The 19,581-nt window shown below is 40.1% G+C and overlaps 2 protein-coding genes across 2 annotated transcripts; both read right to left on the bottom strand.

Annotated features, from left to right (window-relative positions):
- Positions 1-226: 226 nt before the first annotated feature.
- On the bottom strand, positions 227-1,174 carry LOC101464397 (olfactory receptor 6N2-like). Its single transcript, XM_004572010.1, has one exon. The coding sequence runs from the start codon at positions 1,172-1,174 to the stop codon at positions 227-229; it is 948 nt and encodes a 315-aa protein (XP_004572067.1).
- A 10,356-nt stretch (positions 1,175-11,530) lies between these two features.
- Positions 11,531-12,448, bottom strand: LOC101464115 (olfactory receptor 6N2-like). Its single transcript, XM_004572009.1, has one exon. The coding sequence runs from the start codon at positions 12,446-12,448 to the stop codon at positions 11,531-11,533; it is 918 nt and encodes a 305-aa protein (XP_004572066.1).
- Between the last annotated feature and the right edge of the window lie 7,133 nt (positions 12,449-19,581).

Raw genomic sequence — 19,581 nt, 5'->3', positions numbered from 1 at the left:
ACCATAGGTCTTAAACCCTATTCACATGAGCATTTTACTGAGCATAACAACAGACTTCAATACACTTTAATAATAATATTATGTTCAATTTATTTACAAATACAGATGAACACGGCATGGTTTATTTTTTCCTGTACTTTTCTGAATAATAGTTTGAATTACTTTATTAAATGAAAAGCATTTTCAATGATGGCAAGAAAATTATTACAAAACAAATTGTGGCACCTTAGCATTCAGAGTTAATACATGAAATGATTTTAGCATGATAGAAAAATCTTTTTAGCTGTTTAGAAATTTCCTTCATTTTGAGCCCATAAATGAATGGATTAAGCAATGGATGATAGAGCACTATTTGTAATGTCATTATTAATCGCGCAGTTTTGGGAAAATCTGATTCTACTCGAGCTATGCTTACATCATAGATACTTAAACAGGAGAAGCTAAATAAAACTAACAAATGGGGTAAACAGGTCTCCAAAGCTTTCTTCCTCACGTCTTTACAGCTTTGATAAGTGAGGATAAAAATGTTTGAGTATGTAAAAACTATGAAGAGCATAGGTAATATTACAAGATCTATTAAAGCAACTACTCCAAATACAGTAATTAATCGTGACTTGACACACTGAAGAGTGTAAACTGCATTATTACAAAATATTCCTTTTAAGTTAAAGTTACACAATGTTGCTTCAGCACTCCCAGCTGTTAAGACTGCAATGTGACAAACAGGTACAAGCCATGCTACAGCCAAGAAAATACTCACAGTGGTTTTACTCATGATAGTTTGATATTGCAGAGGTTTACAAATAGCCACATATCTGTCATAGGCCATGGCTGCCAAGAGAAAGAACTCTGAACTGCCTAAAGTGTAAAACATAAAAAACTGAAAGAGACAGGCTGAATATGTTGTGACTTGTTTTTCAGATAAAAAGTCAATCAGCAGTTTGGGGTAAACAGTTGTGCTGTAAAGAACACAGTTCAGCAGCAAAGCAGCAATGAAAGTGTACATCGGCTCATGAAGGTTTTTATGAATCCAGATTATGTACACAATAGTAGAATTACTGCAGATTATTAAACTATATAATATAAAGAAAATGAAAAAATAAACATATCTGTACTTGTTAACTTCAACATACCCATCTAGAGTTAAATATGTAGCATTTAACACCTCATCCATTAATACTTTGAAAAAAAATTATAAAACCAGCAGTGTTAATGAAGAATAACAAATAACAAAACAAAACTTCACCAATATGCAACCTATGTTGTCTTTCCTTCATTCATTTACAGGTATTTGAACTTGAAATATATCTTGGAGTACATTCATCAGTCAAATGTGCACAGTGAATCATCTTACTCTGTGAAAGGTTTTATTAGGTTGCTTTGTCCACCAGGGAATTGTACTGTGAAGGTCACAGTAAATCAAAACTGGATTATAGATGGCAGACAGTTGGTGTCGTAAGCCACCGCCTCTGTTCAAAGATGGTCGCTCATAGTGGACATAAATGGCTTCTTTCACTACTCTTTCAAACCATATGTCTTCTCTGTCCAAAAAGAGAAGACAGATAGATTTCTGTCTATGTAAGCTGCTACACTTGTTTTTCGACAATTTACCACACATGACTTTAGCATATACCAATGTTAAACATTGGAGTAGTTCTTACAGAACAAAGCATACAGTTAGGGCTGGATCAGGTAATACAACATCCTCCCTTTGTTATGCTGCAGTAGGCCTAGAATCTTGGGGGCTTTCCATAATGCACTTTTCCTTTACTCACCTCTTTTCACTCACTATGTGCTTGTACATCACTCTGCATTTAAAGAGTTATTATTAATCTCTGTCTCTCTTCTACAGAATGACTTTTGTACTGTCTTCCTCCCCTCACCCCAACCGGTAATGGGTAGATGGTTGCCCCTACGTAAGCCTGATTCTTCTTGTTTAAAGGGGGTTTATTTTCTTCCTGTCACCAGGTGCTTGCGCATAGGGGTCACCTGATTGTTTGTGTGTATTGTTGTATTGTATTATCTTTACCTTACAATATAAAGCATTATGGGGCAACTGTTAATATTGGCAAAATCTGAATTAAATGGAAATGAGACGATTCTAGGGAAGTGAGTGACCGCCTGTCAATTCTGAACTCCTTACAGGAACACAGGACAAAGTTCAGATGGGCAAGCAAAAAGTTTTGAAAGTTAACTAGGAAACAGGCAAGGAAAGCAGACTGCACAATGGAAAATGGCAGGACTTAGGAGATTAGAATCAGTAAGTCTATTTGCAGGCAACTATAGTGGTGCAAAAAGTGTTTGGCCCTTCTTGATTTCCCATTTTTTGTATTTTTGTCACACCTAAATATTTCAGGTCATCAAACCAAATGTTAATATTAGACAAAGATAACACAGATAAACAAAAAGGGAAGTTTCCTAAATATAGGTGGCCCCCTTCAAACTCGGGTCTTCTACAAGAGGCCTGGAAGCTTCAGGGTCCTGCACAATATCTTTGCTGTTCCTATGATTGCACTCCTAGGAACAGCATCTGACAGAGATCTCAGATGATGTTCCCAGGATCTGCTGGAGCCGCTCGCCTAGCTTGGGAGTCACTGCATTGAGTGCTCTGATTACTACTGGCACTACTGTTACATTCACCCTCCACATCTTCTTAAACTCTCTGAGCCCTTGGTACTTCTCAAGCTTCTTGTGTTCCTTTTTCCTAATGTTGCTGTCATTTGTTATCATTTCGACTATCACTACCCCTATTTTCTTCTGCTTTTCTACCACCTCTATGTCTGGTTGGTTAGCCATCACCATTTTGTCCGTCTGTATCTGGAAATCCCACAGGATCTTAGCTTGGTCATTCTCCAACACCCCAGGGGGCGTCTCACATTTTGACCTCGGGACTTCGACGTCATATTTGGCACAGATGTTTCTGTTTACTATGCCAGCCACTTTGTTATGGCGGTCCATATATGCCCTGCCCGGCCAAATTACATTTGGCCCGCAGGCCAGAGTTTGACACCTATGTGCTAGATTGTCTCAGGGGCATCTTTACACTTTCTGCATCTGAGGTCTTACCTTGTGCAGTAGACCCCAGCCCGATGGATCTTGTGCTCAGAACTTGTTCTTGTGCTGCCACAGCGGTGTTCTTAGCCCTCAAGCTTTTTTGTCTGGTACTGAAGGGCCAGCATTTCCTAGTCAGGACCAACAATTCAACAGTGATCTTTTACATAAACAGGCAGAGAAGAAACCTGTTATGGTGCATGGGTGTCTCTAAGAGTCACCCATGCTCTGGGCCATCTGAACCTGGGAGTAGAGGGAATGGAGGTTGCACCCTTTGATAGTGGCCCAGATTTGGGATCTTTTTGCCTCCCTCTTCAGGTAGGAGGAGAAGTGATTCATCCATGCACAGATCTGTGGTGCCTTCATGTTTACCTGCTGAGAGGCCACATTTGATAGCTAAGGGTTTGGCCCCAACTGTTAAGTATGTGGATATGAAATTTCTGTACTGCTTATTTACCCAAAGTCATTCCTGCAGTGGTGGAATTTGAGCTGCTGAGCTTTTGCTCCCCTCCTTTCAAGTGTTGTGTGGAGGAGAGGAGGATGCATTCTCTGTGTTCTACGTAACTACGCTGAGCACACTCAGAATGTGTGCTTATGTGACAAGTTGTTTGTCTGCTTCGCTAATCCAGCCAGAGATGAAGCTCTGTCTAAACAGAGGCTGCCCCACTGGATTATAGAAGCTATCTCACTGGCGTACAGCACCAGGGGTCTTGCTTTGCCCCAGGGGGGTGAGAATTCATTTCACCAGAGGAGTGACAACCTCATGAACTCTTATTAAATGGGTCCCCATAGGTGATATTTGTGCTGCAGTTGGACATGACCGTACATTTTTGTTCAGCTCTATTGTTTGGATGTTACAACTCATGCTGTCCTCTCTGCTGGTTCTACCACACTCTAAGGTGCTGGTGGTCCAACTTCCGTTTGGTGGTTGCTCTATGGGATGTGTATATATGTCCCATATATATGTGTTGCACCGAGTGAATCATCTGAAAGGGAACAAACAGTTTTCTCTATAACTTGTATTCCCTGCAGGAGAGGAACAATGTTAAACACAAGATTTCCGTGCCTTGCAGCTTGGCTCAATGAAGAGCAACTAACTAAGAGATGGCTGTAATAATATTGTAATCACAATAATATAAGAACATACAAATGACTTTAAAAGTCTCTGACAAGTTTGAATCTCTGTGACCCTTGCCCTCAAGGTCAGAATTCATGTTTTTTTTTTTTTTACTTTTTCAAATTTATCCTGTAACGCAAACTGGTGTTCATTCTGCCCAGCACAATGCACCCACCCATAGTATTTCAGTGTTCGGTAATTTATTTAATTTCAACATTCTGTGTCACCACACGCAGCTCTCCAATCTCAGCTTCCTCCTTCTCCAGATCCTGGCACAATTGCAGGGGGGCATGATCCGAAGATGATCTACCCCTGGCACTGCTGCCTGAATGCACTGCATCACCCCTACCCTGCAGCTAAGCCACAGACCATACTCCATCATGGTCTGTGGCTTAGCTAAGAGTCACCCATGCTCTGGGTGACTCTGCATGTTTCCAGTCTTAATATAGGTACATCTAGTAGGAGGCTAAGGGGTAGTACTGGCGACTTCCAGTATTTGTAAATATAGTGATATGAGTGCATTTATCTTAATTTAATGATCAGTCAGTAACAGTAAAATCACCAACAACAATCATTAAAACTGGAGCAGAAAGGGAAAGTATAAAAAGTCTATGCGGGTGTGATCACAGGTACGTCAGTTTGGTGTGTGGGCAAGAATTCGACCCAAGTAACTCCACCCAAATACTGCTACACAGAATACAACTGATGAGGGCTCCACCCAGAGGTGGATACACTGGGAAACAGTGGAAAAACACAGGTAGCTCATCATGACACTTATCAGCCAAGGTGGAAGCTGAATCATGTATACACACATAAAATCTAGACATTAGAATAATTTAATTTACTCTGCATTTCTTATTCAACATAGTAATTAGACTTATACTATGTATTTTTGAATAAAAAGATGATCTACTATTAGCAAAAGCACATACAGATAGACCCTGTTGTAGCACTCTGTATCACTTTAACATTTCACTAGCTGGGCCCACATCCTCAATTTAGGTTTAACAGCATTTTAGTAGGTAAAAGTGAATGCTTTGACATGAATTGAGCTGCGGTTCGGGGAAGGCCTCGAAGGGGACTGGCAATGGCTCCCGGGCCTGGCAGATCCCCGTGTACTAAATAGAAGCGAAGAAGTTAAAGAATAGAGAACAAGGAGGGAGGGAGGGTGGGGCACGTAAACAAGAATGATCAGCTTGCAGAATGGGGGAACCTAAATTGATGACAGCCGGAAGGAGCATGTTTGGAGGTGTGGTCCCTGTGATTAGATGTCACTGATGGAGACCACCAATTGCCCTAGTGATTTTAACAGAAAATACAAATTAAAGTTATTGTCACATCAGTATGAGCAGAGTTTTCTAAAGTGCTGTCATACATCCGTTTCTGCTTTTAAAACCCTCTACATGAGTTCTGGAAGTCTGAAAGATCTTAAGGTATTCAGCTGTATCTGCAGTTTACCTTTCGGCTCAATATGCCCCAAGGCCCTGAATGACACAACACAGCACAGCAGGTCAGTTTAAGATTTTCACACATCAGCAAGATAAATAAAAACATTCCTTTATTTCAGTTTCAGCAGGCCAGACTATATCACAATGTCCTTCAATCAGGAAATCAAAAAAGACCAAAAAGACCTTTCAAACTTCAGTGAATTAAAATAATATTTTACTCTGTTTAAAGCCTGTGTATATTTAAAATATATATTACCCTCTTTGGTTACTCTGTGTCATGGTTAATTACTGTACAGAAAATACCAGTTACATGATTGTATGATCTCTTTTGATTTTTTTGTCTTCAATTTTCTCAGTAAAACAGCTACAGCATATGTGCAGAATAGCATAGCTTTTGCACTCTTTCACTGGTTAATTTTAGGGTTATTACAAAAGTATTCAAATATTTTACAAAAATGTGCATTTGACATAAAGAGTGGACATATAGCACCACCCAGTCTTTTGTCACTGGGTGGTGCTGAGGTCTGAATCTGAGAGTAGCGCCTATATTCACAAAGAGAAAAGAATCATTACAAACAGCTGTCAAGTTTATCTCAAACCAGAAAAAATCTGATCCTTTCTTATCCCGACAGACTTCAGGTTGTAAAGTTCTGCGTTTTCAACATACACTTCTGCTGACAACTGACATAACAGTATAATATCCAGTATAATATTTAAACTTTGAGTTGTTGGTACTTTTTAAATGTAGCTAACTGACAGTGCATGTCTCTAGTCTTAATGCATTGTGGTCACCTGCATGTAAATGGAGTGGTTCTTACTTAGCAAACCACATCTCACAAAAACCTCTTGAGTGTATTTGTAACACCAAGTGCTGCTAAACAGACCAGGGAATATTTAACATAACTTTTCTAGATGTCATTATTTTATTTTGGATGCTTACATTATTTTACTTGGCATGCAGACACAAAATATTTCACAAAACTCAGAAACTGCTAGGGTAAGCATCATTAGCCCTTTAGATCATCCCACAGATTTTCAATGGGATTCAACTCAGGGATTTCTGCAGCCAGTCAGTGCCGGTCAATTCAATACCTGAATGCTAAAGCATTCATCATTCAGGTAGTAACTCACCAGGATTGATGTACGTTTGGATTGTTTCATGTTGGAAGACAATGCGACGACCCAGCTGTCGCCTGCTCCAGATTTTCACATTTCTTTCTTTCTTCATGATTAGTTCCACCTTGATGAGATTCCCAGTTCCAGATGCACTGAATCAACCAAACAGCATAATACTCACTCCACTTTTTTAGTGTGGGGATGGTGTTCTTTTTGGGTTGTACACCTCTCCAGTATGAATAATTTTTCTCCAGGTTGTCTTTAGCATACGTCAGACTGGCTTCACCGAGTTTTTATCGGTCCGCATGCTGGTCTGAAATAATTCTGTTATTGTGCACAAATAAAAATAATAATTTGTGCTTTCTAAAGAAAACCTTCAGGTTTAGAAATGTTTCTTTGAAAAATGTTTGCTCTTTTAAAAAAGCACTAGGAAAATTTATAAAACATTAACTTTAAAATGGAGACATAATTGTGACCTCATCTGCTTATGAAGAGTACATTATAATTATATTCTAATACATTATAATATAGTAATAAGAATAATATATAATAGACTGCTCAATTTCTGAAATACTTTTTAATCAGAGTAAAATATCAAGTCATTTAAATTTTTTGTATATTGATCTAGTCAGTTAAGTAGCAGAGGAGGTTGTTAATCAATTTCAGCTTCTTTGATGTTAATACTGTTAGCAGTTATTAGAAGTGCAACAATGAGACAAAAGCCCTGGACTTTTCACAGATGAGAGCAGGTTCACCTTAAGTACGTATGACAGGCACGCAAGGTTCTGGAAAAACCATAGAGAATGTTATGCTGCCTGTAACATCATTCAGCATGACTGTTTTTGTGGTGGGTCAGTGATAGTCTGGGGAAGTAAATACACAGGGGTACTCACTGACCTTTACAGGTTTGGCAACAGCACACCAACTAACATTAGGTTTTGGGATCAAATCCTGGGACGCACTGTCAAACCCTACACTGTTGCAGTGGATCCTGGGTTCCTATGGGTGAACAACAGTGTCTGGCCTCATGTGGCGAGGGTATTCATGCAGTTCCCCGACGATAAAGGAATTGATATAACTGGCTGTCCCCCTCGCTCACATGACCTAAATCCAGTAGGCCTCTCTCTGGGAGATTATGTTTCAGTCCTTCCCATGCCACCAGGTTGAACCTTAGACTGTCCAGGCGTGTGAGAGGCGTGGCCTGGTGAGATATGGAAGGAGATCTCACCTCCTTCCCACAGGACACCAAACCTCTCATTATGTGTATATGTCAACATTATCAGGCATGCATGCAAGTGGTAGTTGTATACATGCCTGAGTTACTACAATGTTCCAATGAACTTTCAAAATGGACAAAATGGATTAGTCTGCGTTCAGCCCTTTGTATATTGATAATTTTAATTTCCACCGAATGTGTTCTTTTCCTAAAACATTACCCAGTCCATATCAGTACAGAGATCCAGCATGATTTCTTTTCCTTTGTCTTTTGTTTTTGTTTTAGTAGTGTAAACACTATATTGCCAAAATAATTATCTCACCCATCCATATCATTGAATTCAGGTGTTCCAGTCACTTCCATGTCCACAGGTGTATAAAATCAAACAGCCAGGCACGGGCAGTAGCAGGAGCTCATGGAATGTCAACATGGCTGATAGAATGAAACCTGTGCAACACGTCCAGTCATGAAGTTTTGTCACTACCAAATTCTCCACAGTCAACTGTTGGCATGGTGTTGCTCTTAGGCAGCAAACCAAATTTTTGGTTATTACACTGTCCCTTTATTAAGTATTTACTTATTTTGTGACACAAAATACCTCAGTGTTGAGTAAAATGAGGAGTAGCAGATGATTTGACCTTTGACCAGGGGTAATGTGCCAAATCTGCACATGGCACAGTGCTAGCTACTGCTAAGACTAAAACCATTTTTATTCATGTTTAAATTGAATTAACTGTATTTTTCTTTTTTTTTAAATATGTGCATGTAGAAGAATATGTGATGAATTATTTTCAGTTGTTTATAGACAGATTTACCAAAACAGCATGTTTTGGTTTGCTGCCTCAGTGCAAAATTATGCAGTTAGGCCACTTTTCCTCTAGCAATACAAATATACGCAATGGTTTTAAACTCTGCTCCTTTCCACTGCTTGTTTTAGGTTTTTAGGTTTATAATATTGTCATAATATTTAATGACATTATATGACCAATGATGACAGCAGTAAGATTTACTTGATTATTTAAACTTTTTATACTTTTTTATTAGTACTTGTTTTAATGAGCCACATAGTCAATGTAAACAGATATTATAGACACTAATTTTATTGTTGTTGTTGAAGGGTACCCAAGCTGAAGTTTAATTGCTCTCTAGGGCCAAAGACATAATAACCTGTTGACCATTTTGACAGTCTTAACTTAGCAATTAGCTGTTTAGAGACTGGCTGTAGTCAGGCCACTCCTCTGAGGCTTGGCCTGTTGTTTTACACAGCGCAGGTAGCACCAATGCATGCTCACTAATGACACTCATTACAGAATCCTTATATCACCTGTGGGCTGTCAGTTTACTTTTTATACTGTCGAGAAGGGAAATTATTTTACTGCTATAGTTAAATAATTGTCATCATTACCATTGCATTAATAATAAAATCTGGAGTTTATATTGCATTCAGGGGTTAAACAGTGTCTCTTTCAGAAGGACTGAGTTGCAGGCTGACAGGAAGTTGTATGCAGAAGTGAAAGCAGATAGTTATTTTGGGCCGCAGGCTAAGACGAGGCTTTAACAATGTAACAGATAGCTTTAAGAAGGCCTTAAGATGCTTATGCACACAGTTATTATGTTTAGTAGAGGTTCTTGATTAAAACATTTATTTAGTAAAAGTCATATCCATAGTTTCAGTTCGATTATTACACATACGAGAGTGGTTTCTGTCTCTCTGTCTGGTGAGGGGTCAGGAGCTAGTCGCGAGGTGAAACAGGGTGCAATTGTGGTTAGCACACAGACGCACACACACACACACTCAGTTAGAGAATCATTTATAGGTGAAAGTTTAATCATGTTTTGCTGATGTTGCAAAGAGCAGTTTGTCGCAGAACTGCTGCGAGCATCCGGCAGTGACAGGAAGCACCTGTTGTGAAGATAGGAGACAATTGTTCTTTTAAACTGTGTCAAAAGTCGTTGTGGTTTTGATTTGATCTATGTATAAAATGTATCTGTGACGTATGAAGGGGCGTCAGTAAACAAACCCTGATGCTATAAAATATCTGTTCATGCTTTGATTAAGTCGAGGACTACTGGCTGTCTGCGTACAGAGTGTCTTCCCACGCGTGTATTCATTAAAATCATTGTTTGACCAAAGACCTTCTGGACCATGGGTGGTGTGTACTCTCCTTCCTCAACTTTGAATCTTAACAATACCATCACACAGTTATTATTTTTTTCATTCTTCTAAGGAGCTCACCCACAACATTTATTAACTGCTGAAAATGCATCACAAATCCTGTCCTGTCATCATAGTTGTCCAATACTTGTAACATCACAAGCAATAAACAGGACATACTTATATGAAAATGATTTTCAGATTTGGAGTTATTAAGTGAAATTTGTTAAGGTATAGGTGAAAAATTCCTAGCAGCAAAATGATTTGTTGACAAGGGATTTCAAAATCCAAGACTGTTTACCCCATAATCATTTTGAAAATCTCTTTTGAATCCTGGAACAATTATACAAATAAAATATCAATGAAACTCAGGCAAATGATAATAAAAAAAACCCATATTAGTGTGTCTAAATGTTAGAAAGCACTTAGGCATATGTAAAAGTGCTGTTATGAATTGTGTGCCTACCACCCTAGGCAAGACCCGTGGTGCAGGGTGTGCAAAGATGCACCTGAGACAATCCAACACATAACAGGAAGGTGCAAAATGCTAGCAGGCAGGGCATACATATCATGCCATAACCAAGTGGCCGGCATATTATACAGAAATGTCTGTGCCGTGTATGGCCTGGAAGTCCCGACGTCAAAAATAAAAAGACTCCCCCTAGGGTGGTCAAGAATTAGCCAAGCTAAGATCTTGTGGGACTTCCAGAAACAGACGGACAAAATAGTGATGGCTAACCAACTGGACATTGTGGTGGACAAGCAGCGGAAGGGGGCTGTAGTGATAGATGTGGCGGCACCGAATGACAGTAACATCAGAAAGAAGGAACACAAGAAGATGAAGAAGTACCAAAGGCTCAGAGAAGAGCTCGAGAAGATGTGGAGGGTGAAGGTAACAGTGGTTCCAGTAGTAATTAGAGCACTTGGAGATCCAAGATCTCTGTCCAGAAGAGTGCAATCCAAGGAACAGAAAGGATACTGCGCAGAATCCTCAAGCTCCCAGACCTCTGGTAGAGGACCTGAGCTATATGTATATGTAATATTTTGTTATAATTTATAGAATTTGAAAAACTTTGAAACTTTGTTTTTTCTTTCATTGATATTGATATGTCAGTTACAATACAAAAAATGCTTGTCAGCATAATAGACTGGTAGCAATTGATTCATTTTACTAAATTATATTTATTCATTTACACAATAGTAAATTAGAATCTGTGACAAAACAGACAGGAAAATGTGAAACGCGGGCATATGAACTATTTAGACTTCAAAGATTACCAGCAACAGTTTAATAAATTGTTTATCTTTGTATAATGACCATTATGTTGACCATTATTATCAATCTTGCATGTGAAATCAGAGCTAAAGTACTCCATTATCTGAAATGCCATTCATTTGATAATACCAATGCAGTAATACCAGTTTTATTAAACTTGACACAACAATGACTTGATATGTCTAAAAATCTCATTCATTTTGAGTCCATATATGATTGGATTTAAAAGAGGATGGAATAAAATTGACTGAAACGTCAATGTCAAACGAAGAGTTTTCGACAGATCGGAATCCAGTCTAATTATAACTGAATCAAAAACAATAAAACATGAAAAGTTGATTAACACCAGCAAGTGGGGTAAACATGTCTTTAGAGCTTTTCTCCTTGTTTCTCTACAACAATTGTAAGATATTCTAAGAATCCTTATATATGTAAAAAGTATGAAAAGCATTGGTAGAAGGGCAATATTTATCAACGTGACCACACCATATATAGATATTGTGACTGACGGCACACACTGAAGCCTGTAAATTGAATTGTTACAAAAAATTCCTGTCAGAGTAAAACTACAGAGTTTTATATTAAAATAAAGCACAAATGACACTGCAATCTCAAAAGCAGGTATAAGCCAAGCTAAAATCAGAAACACATTTATAGTTATTCTATTCATAATAACTGGATATTGCAGGGGTTTGCATATAGACACATACCTGTCATATGCCATTGCTGCCAACAGTAAAAACTCTGACCCAGCTGAGGTGTAATACGAAAATCCTTGGAAAAGACAGAGTGGATACGATATAGTTTGTTTTTCAGACAAAACATCAGATAAGAGCTTCGGATAGATAATCATGCTGTAAAGAACAGAGTTGATTAACAAAGCTGCAATAAAAATGTACATTGGCTCATGAAGGTTTTTGTGAGTCCAAATAAGGTACACTATAGTGGAATTAAAGCAGAGTATCAGAATATATAACGTGAATATAACCACAAAATAAAGGTATCTGTATTTGTGCAATTCTGCAAACCCACCAAGAGTTAACAATGTTACATTTAATTTAACATCCATTGATTAAAAAATGTTACTGACTATAGAATTTGATTGCATAAATGGTATTCAAGAATAACAAACCAAAAGATAAGCCTTAAAGTACTGTATTAATATATTTCCTGCACCGAACTGAGAAGGTAAGTGACTGACTCTGTGGCTTTGTTTTATCAGAAAACCTTCCATCCTCTATGGGACTCATTAAGTTCTCCACTAACATGTAAACAACTTCAGGGAATCTGACGAATTGACGTTTATAGTCCTATGCCCTTCATTTTGTTTGCCCATGCATTTTTTTTTTAAATCCGCGGAACTAGTATAGGCTTAGTATAAAAGCAAAAAAGCCACGGAAACCACTACTGCCTTCACGCTCAACATTTTCTCAAGCTCTCTTCTCAGCCTATGATAAGTCTCAAGCATATTGTGTTCCTTCATCCTCATGTTGTTAACACTTGATATAGCTATATCTATCACTACAGTCATCTCCCTCTGCTTGTCCACCACTATTGCGTCTGGTTGGATAGATATCACCAGTTTGTCTGTTATATCAGGAAGCCCCAGACTTAGCTTGGTCATTTTCAGCTACCTTGGGGGATGTATCCCATTTTGACCTCTGGATTTCCAGGGCATTGCTGCACAAATGTTAATTGATATACTTCCAGCCAACCTGCACCTGCTGTTATGTACTGGATTTTTTCAGGGGCATCTTTGCACAGTCTGGGGGTTTTGCCTGGGGTAGCAGCCTCTAAGGATCTTATGCTTAGAGCTTGTTCTTGTGCTGCCATGATTCATGCCTCTGTGTTTTGTCTTTCGGTTCAGCCTTGTCCAGCCACTGGTAGGATTTCTGGATGTCAGCCATGTTTTCTATCTGCTGGTGGTCCATACTGTATGGGGATCTGTCCTTCCATGATGGTTCATCTCCTTGCTCCTCTTCTTTCTAAGGTTTGGCTGCCTGACGTATTCACTAAGCACACATGGCCATCTTCCATATGTACTCATGGATGAGCATTGACTCATCCTGGATTGTGGTTCTGATACTCACTAGTCCTCAGCTCCTTCCTTCCACTTAGCTTACAGTCTCAGCCAGCCAGAAACAAAACACCTGTATATTCTGTGAGTGTGCCGATCACAAATCGGAAAACTGCCCAAATAATGACACGCTTCAAAGAAAGGGCAAGTTAAAGAGAATGGGGAGATGTTTTGTGTGTTTGGGACAGAAACACATTGCAAGATTCTGTAAGACCAAGAATGTGTCCTGTGAGAAATGTGGACGGAGACATCACGTTGCTGTGTGCGGTGGTGAAAGGGTGGATGTACAGGCCCCATCCCAGAAGCAGTGGTCTTCTCCGTGCTCCCTCATTCAGTAAGAGTGAAACCAGGTGAACAGAACACTGTGTTCCTAAAGACTGCAAAGGTGTGGATTGAAGACCCGTCAGGCAGAAGGGTAGCTCGTTGCTTATTAGATGGAGGCAGCCAAAGAAGCTTCATACATGAAACGTTGGTGAAGAGCCTAAATTTACCAGTAATAAGGCAAGAGACATTGACACTACACACATTTGGGTCCTCCTTTCCCACAAGATCACAGCGCGGCATAGTGAAAGTTATGCTACAAAATATCTGGGATCCTAGCCAGAGTATTGTAATAGAAGCTGTGGAGACCCCACAAGTGTGCTCGGCAATAATGAAGGTTCCTGGTGAACAGATCCAGCATGAGCTTAAGAAAAGAGTACTACAACTGGCTGACTTCCCAGGATCCAATGAGGAACCAGAGCTTGCTGTCCTCATAGGAGCTGACTACTATTGGCAGATCGTGACAGGAAGGGTGGAGAGACTTACAGAAACATTGGTGGCACTGGAGAGCACCTTCGGATGGTCTGTTCAGGGTCCAGTCTCTGCATCAACTGTTACAGAGGCAGCCTGCATGTTCATTCCGTGTGAGGAAGAGAAACTCCTTTCCAAGCAACTGAAAGCATTCTGGGAAATAGAGTCTCTGGGTATTACAAATGAGACAACAAAGAACCCAGAAGATGATGAGGCTCTGCAGATGTTTGAGAGAACGACTATGTTTAACCCTTTAAGACCTACCATAGAACCAAGTTCGCCAGAGCTTATATTATATTTTTACATGCTGTGGAGCCATTTTTGGGAGCATTTCAAGTTGCTATACATCAATACAACCATTATAGCCCAAACTTTAATAATATGTCTGCATTAGGTGCATAGTAATTACATAAATTGCAAAAAAGTGCAATAAACTACAAAAAAATTGAAAATCGTTTTTGTTTTTTTAACATATATTTCTAGTTAGAGAAATTTAAGAGGCTTATCCCTCAAAACTGTAAATACAAAAAAGTTACACAAACTAGTTTCCCACCACAGGAAATTTATTTTGAGTGTCTTCATAGTTTTATTTTTGAAATACACCAATTTTTATATACTGCAGGAAAAACGAAAATAAATATTATAGTGCAAATTTGCAAAATAACAGCATATGCATCAAAATAAACTATTTCCAGCAGTGCAATATGAGTCTTAAGCATCCCAGAAACGACACAGAAAGTCATAAAGTCAAACATAACTTTTTAAAACACATAACAAGTAAAACACAAGCTCATAAGGCCCCGATCGTAAAAAACTACATTTCCGCAAAATGACGTCACTTCCGGTTTCGGGCAGGTCATGCGGTCATGTGATAGTTCGCGCTGATGGACGTAGGAAGTGTTACAAACAGCTGATGGATCGGCGAAGCGTGTTTCTGGAATATCATGTTTTTGTTGCTGCAAGTGATTTTTATGCAGTTTTTGCAAAGCTATATGTGGAAGGAAACTGTGACCTAGGACAAGCTGATGGCATAAGATGTAAGTACAACTCCTCCAGTTTCATATGCAAAAAAAATTATTGCGCTAGCTTACTTGGTTGCAGAGCTACCAGGATTTAAAAATAGTTACGCAAAACAGAGCGTGCCCGCTCCGATCGGCTGTAAAGGGTTAAAGATGGACGATATCAGGTGGAGTTGCCATGGAAGCCAGAAAAGGTAGAGCTCTCAGACAACTACAGAGTTGCCAAAAAACGGCTGGAAGGTCTGAGTAAAAGATTTAAGAAGGATGTCACACTCTTCAGCAGGTATAATCAAGTGGTGGAGGACTACTTGGACCAGAACATTGCAGAGGAAGTGGCACCAAACCGCAGCACAGACTCTAATGTATTATATGCCTCACCATGCAGTGCTGAGAGAGGACAAAGCAACTACAAAATTAAGATCGGTCTTTGATGCATCGTCCCATGAAGAAGGCTGTCTGTCGCTGAATGACTGCTTATTTACGAGGCCAAATTTGAATCCAGATCTACTCAGTGTTCTCCTTAGATTTAGGGAACACAAAGTCGCCTTTCTGGCGGACATAAAACAAGCATTCCTGCAAATACGTCTTGCAGAAAGGGACAGAGATGCAGTCAGGTTCCTGTGGTTCTCAGGTGCACCGAATGGAGAAGTGAATGACCACCTGCGCATTCTGAGGATGACGAGAGTGGTGTTTGGAGTTACGCCAAGCCCGTTTCTGCTTGCAGCGACAATTCAAAGACATCTAAAACAATATGAAACAAGCCAACCACAAGTGGTGAATACAATAAGGGAGTCACTTTACGTAGATGACTTCATTTCAAGTACACGCTCAGTGGAAGAGGCGTATCACATAACAACAAATGCCAAAGAAATACTGGTGCTGGTATGGAGCTTTGCAAATGGATGACAAACTCAGGCAGAAATGGGGCAGAAATGGGAGAAGAGCTCCACAAACTACATGATGGCACCTGAGACGAATGGAGTAGCATTAAAGGTGCTCGGATTAGTGTGGAGGCCAGAGCCTGATGATTTCACCTTAGTTCACTAGTGAGGCTTCTAACAGAGAAGAAAGGAACCAAACGAAGCGTGCTGCAGTCCTCAGCACGAATTTATGACCCACTTGGGTTTCTGAACCCCTTCACCATTAGGGTCAAGTGCATGTTCCAAGCAATGTGGGAGATGGGGCTCTCCTGATATGAAGAATTGCCACCAGATCTGGCACAAGAATGGCAACAGTGGTGTTCAGAGCTTACTCAGTTACACCAGCTCGCCATACCAAGGTGGTACCAAATCAATATGCAACAAGAAAGCAAAGAGGGCTTGGAATTACATGTGTTTTGTGATGCCAGTGAAAGGGCATACAGTGCTGTGGCCTATCTGCAAGGCAAAACACGAGAAGGAGAAACGACAATGAGCTTGGTCGCATCTAAAGCCAGGGTGGCTCCCCTAAAGAAAATGACGTTGCCACGTCTGGAACTCATGGGAGCCGTGATTGGGGCCAGATTGGCGAACAACTTGATCATCTCGCTGAAGATGGAGCAAGCCCAAATAAAAATGTGGACTGACTCCATGATCATTTTGCAATGGATTTGCAGTTCGGCACAAAGGTGGAAATCGTTTGTTGCAAACCGAGTGACTGAGATCCAGACTCTTACGAGTCCATCTTCATGGTCACACATCCCAGGGAAGGCTAATCCCGCTGACCTGCCCACAAGAGGACAATCAGTGGAGGCCCTACTACAAAACCAGCTATGGTGGAATGGCCCCAGTTTTCTTGTATCAGAAGATCGGATACATGAGTCTGAAGATGAAAACATTTCAGACGAAATGAATGTAGAACTTAAATCCAGTTATCAAATAGCCATGCAGTTTGCTGTTAATGACACTGACATCTGTGAACCAATACTGAAGCTTGAGAGTTACGGCAAACTGAAGAGAGTGCTCAGAGTGACAGCATGGATTAGGAGATTCATAGCTAATGCAAAAACAACGATGCAACCAAAGATGCGAGGTGAGCTGACAATGAGCTTCTTGATGCTGAGAAGTACTGGATTAAGGTTGCACAACATCATAGTTTTCACCAGGAGGTACAGAGACTGAAGGTAGGAAAACCTATGATGAATGACAGTAAGATTCAGGAACTGAAACCATTCCTTGATGAAGATGAGCTGCTTAGTGTTGGAGGCAGGCTGCAGCAGTCGGACTTCACATTCAGAGAGCAGCATCCTTGGATTCTGCCAAACAAACACAGATTTTCAGAACTGCTGATACAGGACTGTCACAAAAGGGTGATGCATTCAGGAGTGAGGGACACTCTTGTACAAATAAGAGAGAGATATTGGATCATCCGGGCACGGCAGCTGGTTAAGAGCATTGTGACTAGATGCACTGTGTGTAAGAGGTTTAAGGCAAAGGCTGGGCATCAGCTAACTGCACCTTTGCCTAGGGACAGAATATCCGAGTCACCACCATTCGAAGTTGCAGGTGTGGATTTTGCTGGGCCGCTCTATGTGAAAACATAGGATTTTGTGAAAAGATCCTATATTGCCCTATTTACCTGTGCTGTGACACAAGCGGTCCATTTAGAGCTTGTGTCAGATCAGTCAACTGAGACATTTTTGCTAGCGTTGAAGAGATTCATTGCCAGGAGAGGGCTATGCAGAGTTATCTATTCTGACAATGCCAGAACATTTAAGAGAGCAGACCAAGATTTGAAGGAGCTGTGGAGTTTCTTCACTCCACTTTGAAGACATGTGTACTGTGTTGGCGGAAGTCGAAGCAACTCTGAACTCTAGGCCTCTCACCTTTGTGCACAACGAGGTAAATGAACCGCAACCACTTACTCCAGCCCACTTTTTGGTGGGCAAACGATTGACATCTCTACCACCCAAGTCAATCCCGAAGGACACACACCATCCAACACCTAACAAAGAGGACATTACTCGGAGATGGAGATAACGGCAGAAACTCATGACCAACGACTATCTGTTGGAGCTGAAGTCAACTCATTGCTGTGACGCTTCAAAGCCTACACCCCTAAAACTAGGGGATGTTGTGCTCATTGGGCATGACAACCTCCCCAGACAAGTGTGGAAACTTGGAAGAATTGAAGAAATGTTTCCTGGTCGAAACGGTCTTGTTAGATCTTGCTTAGTTCGCACGACAACGGGGACTCTGTTAAGAAGACCAATTCAGATGTTGTATAACCTGGAGCTTTAGATGAACAGATTGTTCATCGGGGGGGAGGATGTTGTAACTTTATTGCAGTTTATTGTTTGATAACAGCATTTTGGTTATTTTGTAAGTGATTTAAGTGTCACATGTTTAGTGAGAGCTGTTAATTATAGATTTAATTTTCTGCTAAAGGGGAGCATTTAACAGGTATTTTCATTAGAAAACTGCGTTTCCCAGAATCCTTTGTGGTAGACGAAAGTTACTCTGGGTTTTAGCTAACAAAGAAAGTTTCGGGAAGCCATTATATGTTGCTCTGATGTCGAGAAGTTTATTTGTTGTACATTCCCCTTTTTGAAGCCTTATATAAAGACTATCGTTTCTACAACTGATGTACGATCCATTTTTTTGGCTAAGTGGATTCGCCACAACATATTCAGCTTTTTACTCAGTGTTTGACTCTGTGTAAAATTTTTGTAATACATCTCGTATTCAGGGTTATTGTTTCCCACTGATAGTCACTTGATAGTTTTAATTTTGTTGTTTGATACTCATTTGTTTCCTGTGTTTTGTTTTGCTTCCATTACCTCATTATGGGGCAGGGATAGCTCAGTAGGTAAAGTGGTCGCCCCATGATCGGAAGGTCGGCGGTTCGAATCCACTTAACGGCTACCCTGAGGTACCCCTGAGCAAGGTACCGTCCCTACACACTGCTCCCCGGGCGCCTGCTTAGTGGGCTGCCCACTGCTTCACTGAGTGAATGGGTCAAATGCAGAGAAAAACAAGTAATTTCCCCATGGGGATCAATAAAGTATCCATTATTATTATCCTCATTGGTCTCCTTACCTTTTTACATTCACTTCCACTGATATGTGCATTTATAGCTCTGAACTTCCTTTGCTCTCTCTTAGTGTGTGTTTGCATCCTTTTGTGTGTTCATGATTTATGTTGAAGAATTTGTTTCCTCTTACTTGATTTGTTTCTTGCTGCTCAAAGGACTCCTGCATTCAACCATTTCTGGTTTAATTGTATTCTATATCTCGTTTAAGTTCTCATTAGAGTCATTGCATTTGTGTCTTCTTCTTGCACCACCTCTGGAAGTTTATACTTGATTATACTTTTATTTTATGGAAAATAATTTGTA

Source organism: Maylandia zebra, linkage group LG16 (assembly GCF_041146795.1).
Source record: "Maylandia zebra isolate NMK-2024a linkage group LG16, Mzebra_GT3a, whole genome shotgun sequence".
NCBI lineage: Eukaryota > Metazoa > Chordata > Actinopteri > Cichliformes > Cichlidae > Maylandia > Maylandia zebra.
The sequence above is the reverse complement of the archived record's forward strand: the minus strand, read 5'-3'. Positions and strand labels throughout refer to the sequence as shown.

What these genes read in the sequence shown, in the direction of transcription:
- LOC101464115 (XM_004572009.1), bottom strand. Translation starts at nt 12,448, where the DNA reads ATGGATGTTAAATTAAATGTAACATTGTTAACTCTTGGTGGGTTTGCA.
- LOC101464397 (XM_004572010.1), bottom strand. Translation starts at nt 1,174, where the DNA reads ATGGATGAGGTGTTAAATGCTACATATTTAACTCTAGATGGGTATGTT.